The sequence below is a fragment of the Cebidichthys violaceus genome, unplaced genomic scaffold (genome assembly GCF_023349555.1).
Source record: "Cebidichthys violaceus isolate CVI_PGR_0920_01 unplaced genomic scaffold, fCebVio1.0.p SCAF_12, whole genome shotgun sequence".
Lineage (NCBI taxonomy): Eukaryota > Metazoa > Chordata > Actinopteri > Perciformes > Stichaeidae > Cebidichthys > Cebidichthys violaceus.
Genome location: NW_027176285.1, coordinates 10,906,104 through 10,925,360, shown reverse-complemented (window position 1 = coordinate 10,925,360; position 19,257 = coordinate 10,906,104). Strand labels below are relative to the sequence as shown.

General features: G+C 44.1%; 1 protein-coding gene across 6 annotated transcripts; it reads right to left on the bottom strand.

Annotated features, from left to right (window-relative positions):
• Window positions 1–801: 801 nt before the first annotated feature.
• prrc2b (proline-rich coiled-coil 2B) lies at window positions 802–18,286 on the bottom strand. Of its 6 annotated transcripts, none has more exons than XM_068706324.1 (31): window positions 18,150–18,286; window positions 15,432–15,609; window positions 15,137–15,314; window positions 14,616–14,718; window positions 14,351–14,414; window positions 13,985–14,128; window positions 13,543–13,856; window positions 13,310–13,434; window positions 12,745–12,908; window positions 12,402–12,486; window positions 12,131–12,293; window positions 11,243–11,582; window positions 10,956–11,146; window positions 10,669–10,870; window positions 10,351–10,558; window positions 8,173–10,227; window positions 7,718–7,881; window positions 7,338–7,453; window positions 7,110–7,251; window positions 6,770–6,846; window positions 6,344–6,631; window positions 6,091–6,192; window positions 5,813–6,005; window positions 5,631–5,725; window positions 5,399–5,544; window positions 5,023–5,263; window positions 4,759–4,926; window positions 4,490–4,569; window positions 4,264–4,336; window positions 3,745–3,954; window positions 802–3,099 (listed from the first exon to the last, which is right to left on the bottom strand). In XM_068706324.1, the coding sequence occupies exons 2-31, from the start codon at window positions 15,544–15,546 to the stop codon at window positions 2,950–2,952; spliced, it is 6,696 nt and encodes a 2,231-aa protein (XP_068562425.1). In that variant the 5' UTR covers window positions 15,547–15,609; window positions 18,150–18,286; the 3' UTR covers window positions 802–2,949. The 6 variants fall into 6 exon arrangements, with proteins under 6 accessions (XP_068562425.1, XP_068562429.1, XP_068562428.1 ...); XM_068706328.1 differs by having other exon boundaries at window positions 5,399–5,526; XM_068706327.1 differs by having other exon boundaries at window positions 7,718–7,878.
• Between the last annotated feature and the right edge of the window lie 971 nt (window positions 18,287–19,257).

The window sequence follows — 19,257 nt, the reverse complement described above, 5'->3', positions numbered from 1 at the left end:
GTCACAAAACCAGCTTCTTTTTTTTTTTACAGGTGCGTTATTATTGTGGCGTTACGGTCATCGTTATTAATGAAACAGTGGCAAGACATTGGAGAATTTAAAAGTAAAACTAAACTTAACTTTATTATAATCTCAGTCAGTGTTGCAGTGGATTCTTGTAGTGCTGGATTCATTCTTAAATAATACAACATGTGTTATATTATGCTGACATTCAAGAGTGGTTTCTACATTAAGAACGGTGCTTTTCCAACAGTTTTAATTTCTAACCCACTTACAATGGCATCGTCCATCCCGCATTACAGGTCATTAGTGTACATGACTCATGAGTATTTAAAACTACGATTTTACACCCCTCATTTCATCTGGGTGATTTTTAGAGGCCTGAAGAGGAAACCAATCTTCATTTAATAAATAAGCATAATCCAATAACAGTTTTCTGCATCATTACAGTAGTGTGTAGAAGACAGACGAAGAAACAAGACAATGTTTGTTCCAGTTAGGTTTTATGGCAAATGTGTCCAGGCAAACTAAATGTTTGTTAGAACATATTTTGAAGTAGAAATGCTCGTTGAAGGTGAGGTCCACTTAAGGTGCAACTACTGGGAGAATGCCGGTGGTGCTCAGGTGGCGAGAGGAAGTGCTGGTCTGAACACTTCCGCTCGATATGCTAAAACCACAACACATGAACACTTCGTACATTTCTTGCCACGTAGCCGAAAATCATTTCCTCCAAAATCTCTGCTTCCACAAGAATTTGATGCATGGTTTTAATATGACAAAGTGAGAATACAGAATCAACAGTACATTTAAGAAATCACAACTGCTTTATTTCTTTTCTTTCAATAAGCTCTTTTTTTCTTCTTTTTTTCTTTTAAACAAGGGAGAGTAATGACCAAATATCTGAAAGGATAAAGATCCAGTAGGATAAATAGAATGCTGGATCAGCTGTAGAAAGCACTGGTCCTTTGACAAAATGAAATATGCATCTTAGAAGTACAAAAGAAAAAAAAAAAAAAAGGAAGTCAGGGCAACATTTTGGTGCAGGTACAGTGATGAGAAGCATCAGGATCTTTTGCGGTAAAGGATGAGCGGCAAAAACACTCCAAGCCCGATAAACCTAACAACAAGTGAAAGCAGTCCATTCTGAGAACACAGTGACCTTTTCAACGTTAAATCCTTTATAGTGCCACAATATCTAAAATGAAATGTGGGTTTAAGCCTCCCCTCGCTGACGAGGCGCGACTGTACAGTAAAATATGCATATACATATATACCAGTGAAACACTGTCAAAGATAAATCGCAACATTTTGTAGTGTCATGGAGCGTTATGGTAAGCAGTAACATTGAACCAGTTTTGACATTGGCATTGTGAGTTTCAAAATGAGTGTCCATTACAAAAAAAAATAAAAATAAATGATTCCAACAGTTTCACATTTTTCAAATAGAACAAACACTTTAAAAAGTCCTTCGTAGTCCTCTGGAACTGCAGCGCTCACAAATAAAGCTTAAGCAAATTGTATGTTAATTCAACAAGCGATGCTAAACGCCCTCATTTGTGATCCATTAGCTTCTAACAGAGAGTTATTTGGACCCTGATTGTGATTATAGTTAGGCTGCATTTATTGCTAGTGCCAACTCAGAGACCAGATGCTGAATAATCAAATGGTGATGAATCCGATCCTTTGCAGGTCTCCACAGTACTGTTAAACGGGATTTTAACGGAATTCAAGAAACGTCTTTTAAGAGCCTTTAAAGAAGAAGACTGAGGGATGTAAAAACCATCACTTACATCACATGTTCATTAACAGATTTGATTCATTACAACCCAAACACAGCAAGAAGAAAGCAAACATTTCAATCAGATATTTTAGGGGAGGGGGGGGTCCTTTACAGCAGTTGCTAATGCAGCCCCTCCCCCCCTCCCTTGCCCACACAAAAAACTTCACAATGAGCCCCCCCAAAAAGATGTGTTGCCAGCTTGGTAGAGCAACATCCACGCAGTCGATGGTAGCGCTATGAATGCCGAGTTCAGGTACAGTCTTTGTGAAATGTCGCTCGGTTCTAAAAAGGGTGTCGCCGCAAAGTTTCAGCACGTCACATGCACACGCTGCATCGATGCCGGTGAAGTTTCATGGAAGCAACATGATTTTGGTAAAAATGTCCACCTTTTAGTTTCAGTTTACATACAGAAGAGAGCGAGCAGAAGAATGTAAAAGGAAAGAACTGAGATTCAGCACAGTTCGTGGGCTGGGTTAAGTACCCCAGAAGATGCTTTTCTAGGGCGATGCACTGGACGTTTTGCCATGTTGACATGCAATGGTGTCCTCAAATTGGAGGATTTTTTTTTCTGGGTTAATAAAATAAGTCCTTTACCAATAGCAGGAATGGGGTGATGATCTTTTATAATTACCAGCAAAAATGCCAATGAAAAATGACAAAAAAGTGCCACGCTGCATTTTCAAATTTGTTTAAAAAATGACAGACTTTAGCTTCTCATAGTTGTATCAAGAGTCTGCCTGGTCTTAACAGCTACAGTCCATAAAGAGGGAGTAAATACAGTTTGGCAAAATGGCATGAAAAATGAACCGTCTGTCTTGAGTTGGCCATTTTCCTTTCTCCACCTTGGAGAGAAACACAAAAAAAAAAAACAGAAATATCTTTTCTCTTTTACCAATCTCTTAAAAGTGACTAATAATAAATTAAAGAGGACCTTGAAGAGATCTGTTTAAAAGACTGTGAGTCTATGTATATATTTATATATATATTTATATATCTCTATACGTGGTGTGAAATAATAAGTGTCCAGTTCTGGGTATTTCATCATGATGTCTGCATGTAGGCCCCTTGCCATGGTGCCTTGGGATCGGGTGGGTGTTGGAAGGCTCAGACATTGGTCAAGGGGCTCGTGTTGGCAGGCTGAGTGCTGTTGAGGATTTTAAGGTCCATTGTTACGCCTTGGCCTCCTCTACTTTCACCGCCTGTGGTTTGATGGCTCCAGAGCGTGCTGGTTTGGCTTGCCCCGTGGAGGGGAGGGGCTCCTGGAGTTTGCTGGTCTTTCCCTCACCCACCGCCTTGCGCACTTCTCGCATGGTTTTATTCTGCACAAAGAAGAGGCAGCGTTACCGAGACCTACGGCAGCACATAGGAGACAATACATTTATGAACCAACACTGATAGCCCCAGGCTGATATTTAATATTAGATTCCAAACAGGGACAGTTTTATCCGTCTGCATTGTTTGTCAAAATCAGCAGTTAGTTTACCAATTTATGCTTTGTCTGGAAAAGCAGAGTTGACAATTACGTATTGTTTATTATACTGGGTTAATATAATATATTTGGGTTGTACAGTGTCAGAAAACATTCTTAGCTATCCCTCTGTCAGCCTTAGACTATCCAATAATGTGTGAACATTTATTCATATTAGATTATATACACAGGAATACAAGTTATTACTGCTACCACATGGATTAAGAATGCTGCAACGAATAGTCTAGATAACTGTGAAACATTTTAATAGGGCAGTTAACGCTATAAACACATCAATATTATTATTAACAGTATAGAATAACACTATGCCAGATAAGTCTTACAGCACTACACATATATCATCATACAGTATGTCTATAACTATAAATCTAAAGTCAAAGGCACACACTAACAACATACACAACACAAGTAATGCAAATAGAGAAAAAGAAAATGGATGAAATCAAATTACCTATATTTATAGTGGGTGGCTCACCTTCATGCCATCCTCTGGCCCTTTAATAGGGGGCTCGGGGACCGAGGGAGGGGTGGAGTGGGAAAGGTCACGGCCGGGATTGGGGTAAGGGGGGGGGCGGATGAGGACAGGCTTGTTGACCTGCATGACTGGTCTCTGAATGGGGTTGGGGAAAGGGCCAGTGGGGGGGGGGCGCATGTGCATCACCATGCTGCCCTGAGCAGTTGGGACCTATTGGGCCCGGGACAGGAGGAGGGGGCGGAGATAAGGGGGGAGGGGGGGAGTAAATGAAAACACAAATAATTAGCATGCCAGTATTGAATTTTGTGAAAAAATGTCAGAATTGAAATCAGCCGCAGGTTTGTTTCTTCAAAACGCATCTCATCAGTGCGTTTAAAAATATAATTATGTCAATTATGTCAGGTGAGGAAAATGTGGATGTGTTTACCCAATCATGTTATTCAATTTGAATTCTTAAAAGCAATCTTTTTGAGATGCAGGAAATACACAAACACACACACATTTAAAGAAAATAAATACCTGCTGAGCGTAATGTGTAGGCAACGGGCCTCCAGGACCAGAGGGCTTCCCACTGGGGCTGGCAGACCCAGGCCTGATGAGGAGAGGGGAGGAAGAAAGTGTTACACCCATTTCCATAAATGTGCCTTTGTGATACACCATCTCTCACTCGTTGACAGAGCAAAGCTTAATGTCTGTTTAAGACAGATTTCTATTATTTATTCTATTACAAGTCATTTCCACTCACCTGTAGGACCCTCCGGGCATGCCTTGGGAATGATTGGGCTTATCAGAATACTGAAAGCCTTTCATTTCCATCTGTGAGCCCTGAGAATATGGCAATGAGAAAGACATACTGTCACATAAACAATTATAGATGTTTAATAGATAAGAGTTATGCAGTATTATAAAGATTTCTCTACATGGTTTTGAGGGATAGAATGGAGTTTGTCGTCCATTTTTTTGCACTAATCCCTGAACAGAGCAGTTTTTTTTCATAAGATCAGCAAGTCACACCTCTCGGCTGCCGGTCATGACCGCAGCCTGGGAACCAGGTGGCATCATTCGGCGTGGGCCCCCAACTGACAGGTTCTGTCCCTGCTGCAGCTGGATCGACTGTGGCAGGATGAGATGCTGCTGAGCTGAGCCGTAGCGCAGCTGAGAGCCAGGTAGGGGCATGGCCACCTAGTGGAAACAAGGATTTTAATGTAAACGTTGTCCAATGACGGTCTGATTATACCATGAAGCGTTATTATACGTGTGGAGCATCAATCCACTAACCTGGATGAGCTGAGAGTCCATTAGCTGGGAGGAGCCCATACCGGGCCCTTGGTTCATCTGGCTGTCGTAGACTAGCTGCTGGCTGCCATTCATGGGCTGATAGTGTGAGCCCGACTGCGTTTTGACCATGTCCGAGGGCTGCATGCCGGGGAAAGCAGAGTAGGGCCCCTTGAGGGGGGCTCCACCTGACAGCACCATGGGGCTGGGCTGTGACAGGTTGGGGTGCATGTAAACCTGGGACCTGAAAGGACCAAGACACAGCAGGGCAGCAGAATGAGTGGAAGGAACACATTAAGACTACATAGATAATATGACTAAAGTGAAGCAAATGAATGGGACCAGTGGAAATGCCATGATAAGATTGAGGTGGCAGTACCTGAAGGGGGGAATGGAGTTGAACATCTCTTGGGACTGAGAGACGGGCAGACCTCCCCGAAGCCCCAACTGAGCCTGAGCCTGAAGAGACGTGTGCAAAGAGATCGGAATCTGCTGGGCGGCAGCCGCCTGAATGGATGAACAAATCTAACATGATGACAATTCTGCTAAAACACAAAGAAGCACAAACTGTTTGTGTGGGTGTGTATGTGTGTGTGCGTCTATCTCGCTACCTGCTGGTAGGTCTGCTGCTGGGTCATGGGAGGTACGAGGCGGGGCTGGCTGGGAAAAACATGACCATCCAGATACAACGGGGGAATATGATTACCTACAAAAAAGGGAAAAACAACGTTCAGTTTAGTTCCACTCAAAGATTAAGCCCTCATCAAATAGAGAAAAGGACATGCAGTTTTACCTTGCATGGACATGGAAGGTGCTACTGACGCCACAGGCATTGGAGGCATTGAAACCCCTCCAAAAGAGCTGTAGCTCACACCGCTGGAGGAGCCAACGCTGCAGGGCGGCTGAGCACCGGAAACAACTCCGCCAGGAGAGCCTTGCTCGGGGAGGGACTGGGAGTTCTCCCACGCTTTGCGGGCCGATTCCATCTGAAGAAAAAGAAACATTTAAGGTTGATGTGACATGTTTTAATAACACAGTCAGTTTTGCCTTCATGGATTGTGATTCAAATACCTTGAGAGTGAGGTCAGCACTGGGGAAGGAGAGGGGGTTGAGGTTAATGCCAGGCTGCAGGTGGTTGGAACGCAGCATGGGGATACTCTGATTGAGAACAGTCTGTTTAAAAACAAACACAAGTTTAGGATAAATCAGTTGCGAGCATTGTATTGACAATTCCTGTGACTATTGTCGCATCAATCATTAACGCATTTGGATTACCACTAGTTTATTTTATTTACAAGACATAAGTCCAGATATAATCACTCACATTGGTAGTAAGTACGTCCTGAAGCTTGTTGACAGGATTGGACACAGGAACTGCGGTGGAGCCCGGTTGTAGGCTGAAATCAGAGTCTTTGGCACTGACGCCAAACTCAATAGGAGGCACAGGCAGCACGGTGTCCACGTGGAGGTCCACACCATTGACCGGCGTTATCGGGCCACCTTCCAGTCGATCGACACCTTCGGACCCCTTGCGGTGCTTTAGGGAGCGTTCATTTCCAATGGGCCCTGGCTTGTGCTGTTCTTTACTCTGCTCTGGGCCGGCATCAGAGTCCTGGCCCAGAAGAAGACAAGGCAGTGATTGGTTGACGTTTCTCAAACCAGGACTCAGAAGTATATTTTAACGGCAGCAGACATAGCAGATACAGAATATATGCAGTGTAAGTTCCAATGAGCCACTGCTTTGTACTACCTCAGAGTTGGGCTCGCTCCCAGTGTAAGACACCTGTTTAGTCCACGAGTCTCCCCCTGAAGACTGTACTGAAAGAGCTAAAAAAAAGATACATGAATGCCATTAGCGAAGAATGCAATCAATTTGTCTCTTTTCACACAATTTCCAATCACAAAAAAAAGCCTTGAACCATCTATGAAACTGATAAATACACTTCAATATTTGAGGGGACCTGTACAAAGCTATATTCTGCTGTGTGTTACAATAAAACAAATATGCTCTAAAATGTTGTTACTGCTTAATAGCACTGACAAAAGCATCAAAAACAAAGCATGGTCACAAAGTTGGGTCTGTCTACTACCTGAGCTGTTGGTCTCCCAGATTTCAGTTCCCAGGTTGTTGGAGGACAGCGTGTCCTCAGGTTGTTCAAGGCTCATGCTTCCCTGCTTTTTTGCAAAGCGCGGTGGGATCTTGGATGCAATAGTCCTGTTCTTCACTGGAACCTAACACAGGCAGCAATGATAAGAAGCGTTAAAAACAACACTTTGTGTTTATCCCTGGCATGACTACAGAGCATATGTTAACTTACAGCAGATCCCTGCTCCTTCCTCCTCCTATCGTCCTCCTGTGGGCGTCTTTGCTTTTTGGACAAGGCATCCTGGTATCCGTCTGGATTTGAAACTGGTCCCCCTGAGTCCCCCTCAACTACAAAACAGGCATGTGGTCAATGCAAAATTATCTGCGGATAGGAAGGAACTACAGTTGTGAACAGTATGCAACATCATCAGTTTGTTTTTTAGCTTAAATTAGATCAATATCCATCCTAGAAATATAGAAATGTAGCAGCAACAATTCTCCAGGGACTTTTTAAAAATGTATATGGGCAACAGTTCACCTTCAGAATTGTTCATTTAATTTCAGTCAACACAGATGTGTTATCATTATGTGTTAAAAAGAGAAAAAACTCACTTGGGTAGCTGCTGAGCTCATACTGGGACAGATTTTCAGTCATGTCCGTCTTGATAGATCCTTGCTTCAGTTCCTTATCCAATTTCTTCCCCGAGGGTTCATTGGGCTCCCGCTCCTCTGGCTGCTCTATGCTGTAGACTAGGCCCGACTCATCTGGGCTTCTGCTGAAAAACAGGACAGGGAGAGACAAAGGGGTTGTAATTGGGGATTCTGACATCAAAAAATGAATAATCTGATAACATCTGAGAAATTTGTGGTCAAATAAGTCTCATTTTGGCACTTAAAAACAAATATCTAAAACATATATTTCAATTAGCAAATTAAGCTCAGCAAAAGCTACAGGGGCAGCTAGAGCAACAAGAAAAAGAAACAGGATGACTAGAAATTCAGGCTCAATGCTGCGGAGAAAAAAGACAATAACTTAAACTTTAAGTGTTCTCTATTATTCACCTCACCTTTTACAAGAAGTCCCTCCATTCTGCCAACTGTCACTCCTGTTGGAGGAGGAGGTGGGCGGATTATCAGGCGTACGTGCCATCTTGCTCACTTCCAGCAGCGACGGCTCTCCTTTCCTGTTCTGCCGCTCCACCAACGGTCTCTGGCTGGAGAAGCTCCTCTTGCAGAGTTCCCTCTTCTCACCACAGCCTGGCTCCCCATGGCCAGAGTCTGAGGGAATATCACCGTGTCCTTGTGTAGCCGGGCCTCCACCTCCACCTCGCTTCTCTCTCCAGTCAAAGTCGCTGTTCTCTGATCCAGTCTCCCATTCCTCTGTCTGACCATGCTGGCTCGGGCGTCCACCAGAGTAGTGGCCACTGGGCCAGTTTTCCTCCCCACTGCCTTTGGGGCGAGCCGGCCAGGGGTTTGCAAAGTCTCCATTGATGTACTCGTCGCTTGTCCACTGGTTTGAGCCAGGTTGAGGATCTTGTTGTAGACGACGGAAGCGTGGAGGCTTGTCTTGACGGGGTGGACGCCGCCTTCGTATCATCTGCCTGTCAGGGTTGTCGTTGTCGAAGTAGTACTCTCCTTCACGGTCCTCTGTGCCATTTTCCACGAAGGAGCCGGTGAATTTAGGCGGGTACTTGAGAGCCTCGCGTTCAACAGGGGGTCTGCGGGTGTAAGTAGTCTCAGCTCCGGGACCATAACCATTTTCTTGCATGGAGCCACCAGTGCTAGTAAACTGGGGCCCACGGCCCCTCCATGTCGAAATGTCCCTGGATCCTCCAAAGCCTCGACTGTAACTTCCAGTGGTGTTCAGTCGGGGAGGCAGCATGCGACCTCCGAAACCCCTGCTGGCCTTGGTCTTTTCTCTGGAATCTTGGGCCGCCTGGTCATCTGTGTACACCTTGTTGGATCTCCAAGAGTCTCTATCAGCCTTACGGACTTCTCCAGACTCTGTGTAACCTTCTCCATTTTCAGATCCCTTCTGGCGGCGCCTCTTGGGCAGTTCCTCATACTCGGAGGTTTCGCTCAAGGTCTCGCTGACATTGCGCCTGCGGGGCTTGCCCCTCTGGAACTCCTCCACCTTGACAAGGTCCCTAGTTGCTCTGCCTCTGCCTGTCCGCTGAGCGCCACTACTGCTGCTGCTGCTGTTATTGTTGTTGTAAGCCCCCCTGAGATTGTCTCCAACTCGGCCACCACGGGTTCCACCTCTTGAGCTAAACTCCCTAAATCCTCCTCGACTGCGACCTCTCCCCGTTCCCCTGACTGCACCAAAGGCCTGTTCTTCATCAATGAAGATCCAGTTGTTGCGCCGTGGTGCTTGAGGCTCCCGAATTTCCTGGCTTTCTCTCGGTGACTGGTTCTTGCCACTGTCCCATGAGCTCTCTTTGGGAGAGTCATCGCTGTGGGTGCTCAGAGGCCTGTCTGTTTTGATGGGAGCTGGTGACTGACGCTGCCTCTCTTCGGGCTGCTTCTCAACAACAGGCGATGCTGAACGCCTGTTGCTGGCAGGCTGGTTATCTCTCTTCAAGTCGTAAACGTTAGTGAGGACTTCTTTCTCCAAGCGGTAAGGGACGGGCTTCTCCTCGGGCTCAGGTTTAGGCTTCTCATTCTCTTTATCTTCGACTTTGAGAGCCTTGAGTACTGGTTTCTTGATGGGCCCAGTTCTGCGAGTCAAGGTGCGCCCACTGCTCTCAGATGGCTGGCCAACACTACTACTGGAACTGGAACTGGGCTCGGACCACTGGCTTTGGACATTGTTGAGTCCTCCATCTTGTTTCTGGCCTCCATCTCTTTTCCAGTTGTCCTTTGAGCCATCCGAGTTCTCATCGTGAGATTCACCGCCGTCTTTCTGCTGCTTGTCTCTTGAGTCTTGTTTTGGGTAATCACCATCGACATGATTCAAGGAGTGGTTCTGAGCAGTGGTCAGCAAACCTTGGTCATGGTGTTGGTGTTCTCTGTCTGGGCCTCGGCTCTGGTAAGCATGATGGGGGATATCATCTCGGGGGTGTGTCAAGCACTCATTGGCCCTCTCTTCATAAGAGTCTTGTTGGGTGCAGGCCATGTCACTTCTGTGGGAAAAAGACACAAAAGAAGATGAAGAATGAAGAAAGTAATGATGTTTTATGAGGCAAGTTTCAATAAAATAATGCCTTATTCTAAGAACTGCGAATATTTTAAACACAATAACGGACCTGTCATCTGGCTGACCACTGTCCGAGCTTTCATGCGGTCTCTGGTAAGGTGGAGTGAAGCTGCGCATGGGGTAGCCATCTTGGTTCCACATTGGGTACGGCTCCGTGGAAGGGGCTCTCCTCTCCTGGTGCAGGTTGGAATGGCACCCCTCATCGGAACCAGGGCTGTTCAGGTGGTCTGGATGCATCATGGGTTTCATCATTCCTGCTGAAAACAAATCGGTGTTTGAATTTCATAGCCTCATGATAAAAAAAATCTGAGGAAAGTGTGATTACAGATGTGAAAGCATCTGTTCCTATTAGTGAAGTATTGCTCACCTGAAGAGTGGACAGCACCGGGGTAGTAGTCCACGGGAGATCGTCCTTGGGTCATACGGGGATCCATGAAAGGCGGCATCATCATCCAGCGGGGATCGAACCCGAGAACATGTGGGGGATAGTAGCCCCGCTGGCTGTGGCTTGAGCCGGATGGGGCAGTGTGACCTGACTGCTGCCAGTGCTGCATCTTGTATACTTGTTCCTGTAGAATGCATACAACAAATGCACTTCTAAAAGATTGTGCACAACGAATGTATGGGTTAGAAGGCGTATCTGCCGGTGCTCACCTGCTGTTGATGGTGCTGCGGCTGCTTTTGAAAGCGGGGCGGGATAGGTTTGGAGGGATGACGTCCACTGTAGTCTCCTGGGGGGGAGGCGGGCTCCTGGCCTTCATCCTCATTGGCACGGTAGTTAGAGAAAGCGGGTTCATCGCGGTAACTATGACCGGGAGAGCTGTCTGGGGGACACTCACTTCCTTCTGTAAAAAACATTGGATCACAGAACATGCTTAAAATTTGCCATTATGATCTGCAATAAGTAGACAAATGTACACATCTACACATCTTTTTTTTACCTTTTGTGCTGTACTGCCAGTTCTCATTGTGGCCTTTACTCTGTTCCCTGTCTGGGGAAAGTGGAGTCTCTTTGCCCTCTCCCTCTTTCTGGCCCTCCTCTGTTCTTGATGTCTGTCTTTCAGTCTTCCCAAACCTCTCATCCAGCTTTTTGAGTTTTTCAGCACAGGCAGCCAGCCGCTCCTCGCGGGCACGCCTCTCCTCCTCCTCCCGGCGTCTGCGAGCTCTCTCAACAGCCTCCAGCATCTCAGGTGACACATACTTTGCCCTGGCTGGAGCCTGAGACTGGCGCTGGTGATCTTCTTGGTCCGCCAGTGGCTCACCTTGGTTTTTTTGCAGGGCCTAGAGACAGAACAAAGGCAGTTCAAGGGAGCGGTATATATTAGAGAATATAAAAAAATATCTATAATGTTTCCTAGAATGCATTTTAAATCTCTCAGAATAACCAAAAAAATTTAATGATTTTAAGGATACCCTAAATTACATTGTCTGCCAAGTCCACCCACTCACATTGACAAAAAGAAAATAAGTACCTCAAACGTGCAACTCTACTCGTTTAGTTTAGGGAATTTTAGGGACGGATTTTTTCACATTGAAACAGGCCAAAAAAACAGAGGCATAATCTGTAAGTAATCTGTAATCGGCAAGTGAAAAGTAGTCAGACTCTATGGTTACTGCAAGGTCATCGCTCCCAATACACAATGACAGTCTCACTTGAGAGTGTATGAAGGCACACAGCTATTCATATGCTCTGCAGTGTTGCAGTCAAGGAGGGATTAAATAACAAGATGTATTATAACTGTGGATAACATCATAATAAGTTAATATTAGATAAGTCATCTCAGTGGAGGAGGATGGGAGTGGAAAAACACAACATAGTTTGTTGTTACCAGGGTGTCCGTAGAGAGATGTCTGCTGTTGGTCTTCCTGGGCTGCTCGTGGTGGTGATGTTGGAAGGAATAGCTCTCCTCTGGGCCCTCCTGAGGGTAAGACACCTCACCTGAACTTAAGGAGGACTGGCACTCACGCTGGTTCTCTCTCTCCCATTCAGTCCTAAAAAATAACGCATCAGAATTTAACCAGGAGCCCTTTAAATGATGCAATACATTTTTTTCTTTTCTTATTTAGAGCATCAACGAGCTATCGGGAAAGAGATCTCACCACATCCTGCGTTTATCACCGGAGGGGTCGTCTTCGTCGTCACTGAACTTAAGCTTCTCACTGTAGTCAACTTCCTCATGGAGTCCTAGAGAAACAAAGTAACAGTCAGCAGCAGTAATGTAGGATGGGATATAGAGCATCGGGAACAGGCGTTGATATCCTATCTGCATGCTCTCAGCTGGGAAACAGGAAAAACAATGTGGGAGTTCCTGCATGCAAACAGAGCTCCATTACAGCCAGTGATTGCGATTAACAACGCTACTCTATTAACTATTAAACTTTTGATTTGGCCTCCTATAGGAAGGGGATGAAGGCAGTTCACACGAGTATTAAATATACTGACCTGCCCACCCATCCTCACAGTCATTGTCGAGCTCATCCAGATCCTTCAGGTCGTCTGGATTAATGATGGCTGGACGTTGCGGTCTGTCTCCAGGCCTGCGGATGGGCTGAGAAGAGGGTCGAGGTGGAGCGCGAACAAAGCGGTTCTCTCTTCTAACATCGCCACTGCAATCAGAGGTGGTAGAATGACAAATTAGACCGATCTCGGAACCCATTGGCTTTCGGTCTGACGACAGATGAGCCTCTGGGGGCAAGAGGCTATATTTCTGAGGGTCCGGTGTAGCCAGTGCATATCCGGGCCGACACTTTATTTTCCGTACACTGCTCATATTTTTACTGTCCGATTAGCAACTTGAGAAGCAAGACTGGAGTAGGAGTGGAGAGATGACGTCGACGATTGGTGCATTTCACAAGTAGACAGCGTACTAATCTAAATCATTGTCACGAGACAGCCGAGGACTTCCAAGATTGCGTTCCTGCCAATGCGCTCCGACTCTTTTGCTCCCCTCAGACTGTCAAACTACATAATTAACGGATGAATGCTCTGATATTGTGAATGTACTTACTTGACAAGTTCAGGTTTGGCGTAGCTCTGTCTAAAAGTGGGTTTGCTCTCAAATCGGGCTGGAGCTGCGACAGTGGCAGGAACATGGTCGGTACCTGGGGCTTCACGTGTGTCTTTAGAGCACATCTGGGTACAGCAGGAAACAATGCTTTAAATAACATCAGCAGACTGTCTTTGGAGGGTTTTTTCTTCTTCATACAAACAATGACCTAAAAGGAGTCACATAGTACTTACAAATGCAGGCAACATGTCATGGTAGACAGCAGTCGAAGTGTGATGAAGCTGATACTGCAGAGCAGTAGGGATGGTTGTTCTGCGCACAGGCTGGGCGGGTCGCAGCGAAGGCTCCTTGGGGTCGAGGACTGGTGACTGAGCCGTCACTACACTAGAGGAGGTTGTGCCGGTGGCAGAAGGGGGGTGAGATGAGGCGGGAGGGCTGCCGTTCTCACCCAGGGCAGTGAGCTTCACCTCAGGTTCAGCTGGCAAGCCGAGGGTCAGGGACGAGGGCTGAAGGTTCCTGCCACCACCTTCCCTCCAGCTCGTCACATCTTGAAGTGGGGAGAGTTAGATATTAGAAACACTGGAACAGCTAATCCAGAGCAATTTAATAATTTGCTTTCCAGCAGACATCCTTTCATCTGTGAGATGGCCAGACCATTTTTGAGTGAAGACCTACTCTGGGGGCGGAGGCTTGGTCCGGGCCCATACGACGGATCGAAGCCGCTTCTTTCCTTGCCAGCCCTGTCCTGTTCTCCAGCTGCCTTCAGCGTGGGAAATTCCTCGTGAGAGAAGGGCTGAAGTCGGTTTAAGGCCCTTGAACCTGATGTTGTCAATGACAGAAGTTGCATTAAGAAAAACATTTTGTCTGCCTTATGCAAACAGAAGAATGTTGTACTTAGTGGCAAAGAAGTGTGTGTGTGTGTGTGTGTGTGTGTGTGTGTGTGTGTGTGGGGGGGGGGGGGTCACAATCTGTCTATTAGCACGTCTCTTGATTTTAAAACACACCTCACTCTCAGTTACAGATACATCTGAGATGACTCACCATCTTGCTCTACTGCCTTTCCATTTAGCTGGGCCCATTGCTTTGGTCCACCTGTGTTTGTGTTCTGTGGAAATGAAGAAAAAGTACTTTGAGTCCACTTTTCTTGCACATTTCCTCTTGATTTTTTAAAATATGTTGAATTTGTATTAAGGAGCACTTCTCTGAAATCAAATTATAGACAGAAGTTAATACTCATGATTTAAAGAAAAAAAAAATAAACCGGTAAAACCATCACATGTTGTACATAATAGCAACACATACACACCTCCTGGTTTGCTACCGGTGAGGGCTTCTGAAGATTGGAGACAGATTTCTGTAAAGCCAGCTGTGGCTGCAACTCCGGCAGCTGTGGTATTGATGCAATAGAACTACAAATAAGAAAAAAAAGTTAATTTTGTTAAATGTTGTCAAAGCGGGCCACAGGTACAATGACTTGATAAAAGGCAAGAGCAGAGAAACACAAGACTCTAGGCTGACAGACTGGACCTCAAGGCAACAACTACCTCTAATCATGAGGCAAAAGCTTTGTAACAACAGCTGACTTTTACAAAACTCAAAGCTTTATTGAACTATTTCCTTTCCATTGCACCCAGTGTAGTTAACTCGTTTCCTTTCATTGCTCCACAGCCTACATCTTTATGACCGAAAATCACAAACTACAAAAGCTATGTTATTTGCCAAAGTATCTTAAAATAAGCTATAAAATAATGACTTGTAGCACAGTGGGTTTGATATAATGCTTAGATAAGTGGGTAGTTTAGAGAGTTTAAACCATTCTACCCTCACCTCTTTTGATCGGGTTGTTCCTGCTTGTTCGCCCATCCTGTACCGTCCTTCGGCACAATAATCACGTTGGGATCGTTTCCTTTGTTTTCAGACTTCAAGCTCGGCAGGTGAGCAGGTGGGGGCATGCGCCGGGCTGCGGCCACTTTGCCAAGACTCTGCAAGCCATGTCGCGGAACTACTGGGAGAGAACAAAAAGCAAGGGGACTGAGATTTACAATGGGACTGACACACGGTAACAAGAGATGCAAAGAAAGTAATTCAGTATTGAGAAGAGACAATAAAGTATTAAACTTACCTGCGTTTTTCTGATTTTCTATTGATTTTCCCTTGTACTTGTCAAATAGGCTAAGTGTGGAATACTTGCTTTTCCCATCCTTGGACTTGGTTATTTGCCCCAAACGATCGGACATTGCGATGTAATGTCATCGAGTATGGAAATTTTTCTTTGCGCCTCTTCCCAGTGCCTTCTGATTCTACAAAGACGGGAGGAAAAGAAATGTCAACCGTAAGTACGGACCTCACTGTGAGATAAAAACATTCAACCTTCGAGGTGGAGGATGTTCATCTTCAGGGCTCCGGACTGCACCTAGTTATTCCCATCACTGAATAATACCATGCTGTGGCAAAACAAGGGTGGGACCAAATCATGTGCTACTAGTGGAAAAGTGTGAGGATGGGTAGTATCTACATTATGTCATTAGTAAATTCATGTTAGATTCTTGTCCCATTGCTCCAGTACCAAAAGACACCATATTTTAAAAGGAAAAAAAAACATTTTCAGGAGCTGCTAAAAGCAGCAAATTGTAATTGAGGCATTGCATTTTTTTGCTTTATCTTTTGGTTACAAAAAAAGAGAAATGTAAACATAGGATTTATAATTTCAAAGTTCTATGTATTAATAAAATAAATCAACTTTGTATAAAATAAATCTCGGGCTTATGGTCCCCCACCATTGGCATTGTACAGCACACTTTAGGGCACTGTCCTCAACTGCACTTGATTTTAAATGGGAAACAGTGATTTATTCCATGTCGACAAAGACTGCTTTGAAACTTTATGTCACAGTTCTTGTTTATTTCATATCTTGACCTGAGGGCAGAGACACAAACAAGTCAAACTTGTCTATGACATGCTGCCTAAGTGGCAAGGTTCCTTGTGTAGGATTACTGGTATTTTGGACAAATACAAGTACTTCAAAACAACTCTTTCTGTGATCAAAACTAATGCTGCAGCCATGCACTCAACGCACCAGGTTGAGCTTATACAATGTGCTTATCCATAGTTCACATCTGACAAAATCCTGAAGTTACATATTTGAATAACATGAAATTGTTCACTCAGACACTCCTCTTTACCTCACAGAAATATGCTGACATGCATCGAATGTTATGCAAACACATACAGCACTTATTACTGTATTTTCTAGTGGCACTAAGGACAGAAGTACACACAAACATGTAGATAAACACAACTATGCAAGACACTTTAAATACTACATTGAAATATAACGGCAATTAATTCATTGGGTTTACCATTTGACCTCATGTAAACATAAACTATAGCAATAGCAGTAAAACAAGTGTAAAACATGTGTTATACATAGGAAAGCAGAATTATAATTTTTTTTGATCATAGATACAATGTTAAGTTGCGCTATCATTTCGAGGTGATTGCTTAATACAAGTACCAACACGATATAGATGGAGACACAAGGCTTTCATAATCTGGGGCTAAATGCCCGCGTTTCTTTGTTTATATAACTTTCGTTAGAGCAATAAAAGCACACAGCTGTCGTTTTGAATATTTTGTACAAACGCCTATGAAAATAATGACGGTCGCTTCATACCAGACAACCCGTAACGTAGCTTAGGTTATCGAAGGCCGCTGCGTTGAGGCTCCGCATAGGCGTTTTTGCCAGGAAAAATATCCGTCCATCAAGTTCGATTTAGCGGAGTATTTAAACAGATAATACCACTCCTTTATACTTTCATTTCAGATAAACCCTAGAATTTATTTAAGGACCACCAAAATTACAAACCTAGCGTTAGGTGACATTTGGTTAGCTAACGTTATGACAGCTAACATTAGAAATGCATTGACGCTGTTTGCATTTTAACGATTATTACAATCAGACAACCAATACAAAACGAAACAAGCACTGCAAGTGTATTTACAAGCTTTACGTATAACATGCTTTTGGACGGCAGCAAAAATAACGTTTGACCTCCTTAACGTTAGCTGTGGGTGTCGTTACCTCCTTGGAAGCTAATGCTAATTCCAGCACATGACAGACCAGCCAGTTCGCTGCACAACAACAAAAACAACTGTTGTTAATATAAAACCAAAAAGAGGCCTAGTCTATTTAGCAGATAATTAAGTCAACACGAATATTAACGTTAACTTACGTTGAATTGAAACGTAACGACACAAACGTCAAAAAGGACCGTAAGTACTGTTGCTAGCCATCACTATTGAAATATGCTAGCTGGTGACTGAAGTCAGTGACTATGTAAACATGGCCAACAGTGGCTGTGCTTCTGGGGAGTTGTGCATCATATCTTATATATTCTTAACCACGCATTAGACTATGCACATACGGATGCATTTATCAGTTTCTGTATATCCAAGCTAGCACGTATATATCACAACACACAGCCATTCAAAAACTAGCGAAACAGCGATGCCGTTTAACTTCAAGTCTAAGCTAGTGTTTCAAAAACAACCTTGGTAGGCCGGGAGTTTTCACAGCATTCACATTTGTGCATGGCAATATTAAAACACATTGATTTTTAAAAGGAGAAATCTCTGCAAAAACACACAGCCCAATGTTAACATTTTCAATCGTTCGTTTTTGTTTTTTTTTACAGAACGTTCTCACGACAGCGATGGGAATGTAGGGCAAGGCGATTAAAAATGGCTGCTGCCCAGAACAAAGCAACAATAAAACTGGGCAGCGGAGAAAGACAAGCAAAATTGGGATATTTTCACACAACCACCCGCCTCCATAACTCACCAACTCAACGACTTAGAGTATCTTCTGATCAGTGACAGTAATATATATCCACAAAATGTTGTCTATTCGAAGGATGGATGGAGATTGAAAAGCCCAATCTTCATAGGTTGAACCGATTTCAGCGGTGTTGCTGGGGTTCTACCCGGCCTGGAAATGAACACGGCTGTGTGTAGGCTGGATCGGCTCGCGACAAACGTCATACGTCACCAAACGTCTTTGGCACAACACACAACAAGCGCCCCTGCTGGTTGATTCCAGCAACTACAGGAACATCATATTCATTTTAACAATGTTCAATCACCTTTTTATGAATAAATATGATCTTACAAACTGCTGTAAATGTCATGGCAGGCATATTAACATTTAATTAAAACAATAATATGAGATTAAATAGGGAGCACCCAGGGATTAGGTGATGAGGGAGACAACTGCAGGGTATGTAGGGTATAGAGTCAACTCCTCTAGTGTTAACTTCTATTTATCTATAAATATATGAGAGTAGGCTATTACTATTAACTGCAATAAATAACATCTGGCACCCCATGTACATGTTCCTTTCTGCATTTCTACCCCTCTACCTCTGTCCTGATCACTTTCGAATAAAGGCAAACAGCAAAAAATGAATCTTTATAACATGTTACAATAATTTTTTTAAAAGGTGTGTGCAGAATACATTAAAAGATATGTTGAAAATATATCTTAAATGTATACTGAAATGAAGACAGGTTTGAGTCATATTATAGCTGTGATTTCATCCCAGGTGTGACTGACTCTTTTTTACTGGTATGACTGATCTCCTACAGAAAAACAGTTTTTTATTCAATTGAAATATTTCCACCAAAAAAAGTAAAAGTAAAAACAAGGTCATAAAAGTTATAGCTTTTTGCTGCTTTGAATCTTTGATCTTTCCACAGCATTACAGCGCTCATAACAGCCAAGACAAGCAGAGCCCTCTAGAGGGAGCACTTGTCTTACCCTTCATCAAGCATTCCTTTTAAATGGCTGCAACTATCTTCTACTAATCCACCAGCACTCACTGTATGCTTTTATTAATAAATAAAATGTTAGTGATATTGATGTTGCCCTTGCAGATATTTAACAAAAGTCA

Bases quoted from the DNA above. Each gene is read 5' to 3' on its own strand.
- prrc2b (XM_068706324.1), bottom strand. From the start codon at position 15,546: ATGTCCGATCGTTTGGGGCAAATAACCAAGTCCAAGGATGGGAAAAGC. The intron at 15,315-15,431 runs GTAAGTTTAATA...GTTCTCTCCCAG, and splicing joins AGAAAATCAGAAAAACGCAG to TAGTTCCGCGACATGGCTTG. The intron at 11,583-12,130 runs GTAACAACAAAC...TTCTGTCTCTAG, and splicing joins ATCTCTCTACGGACACCCTG to GCCCTGCAAAAAAACCAAGG.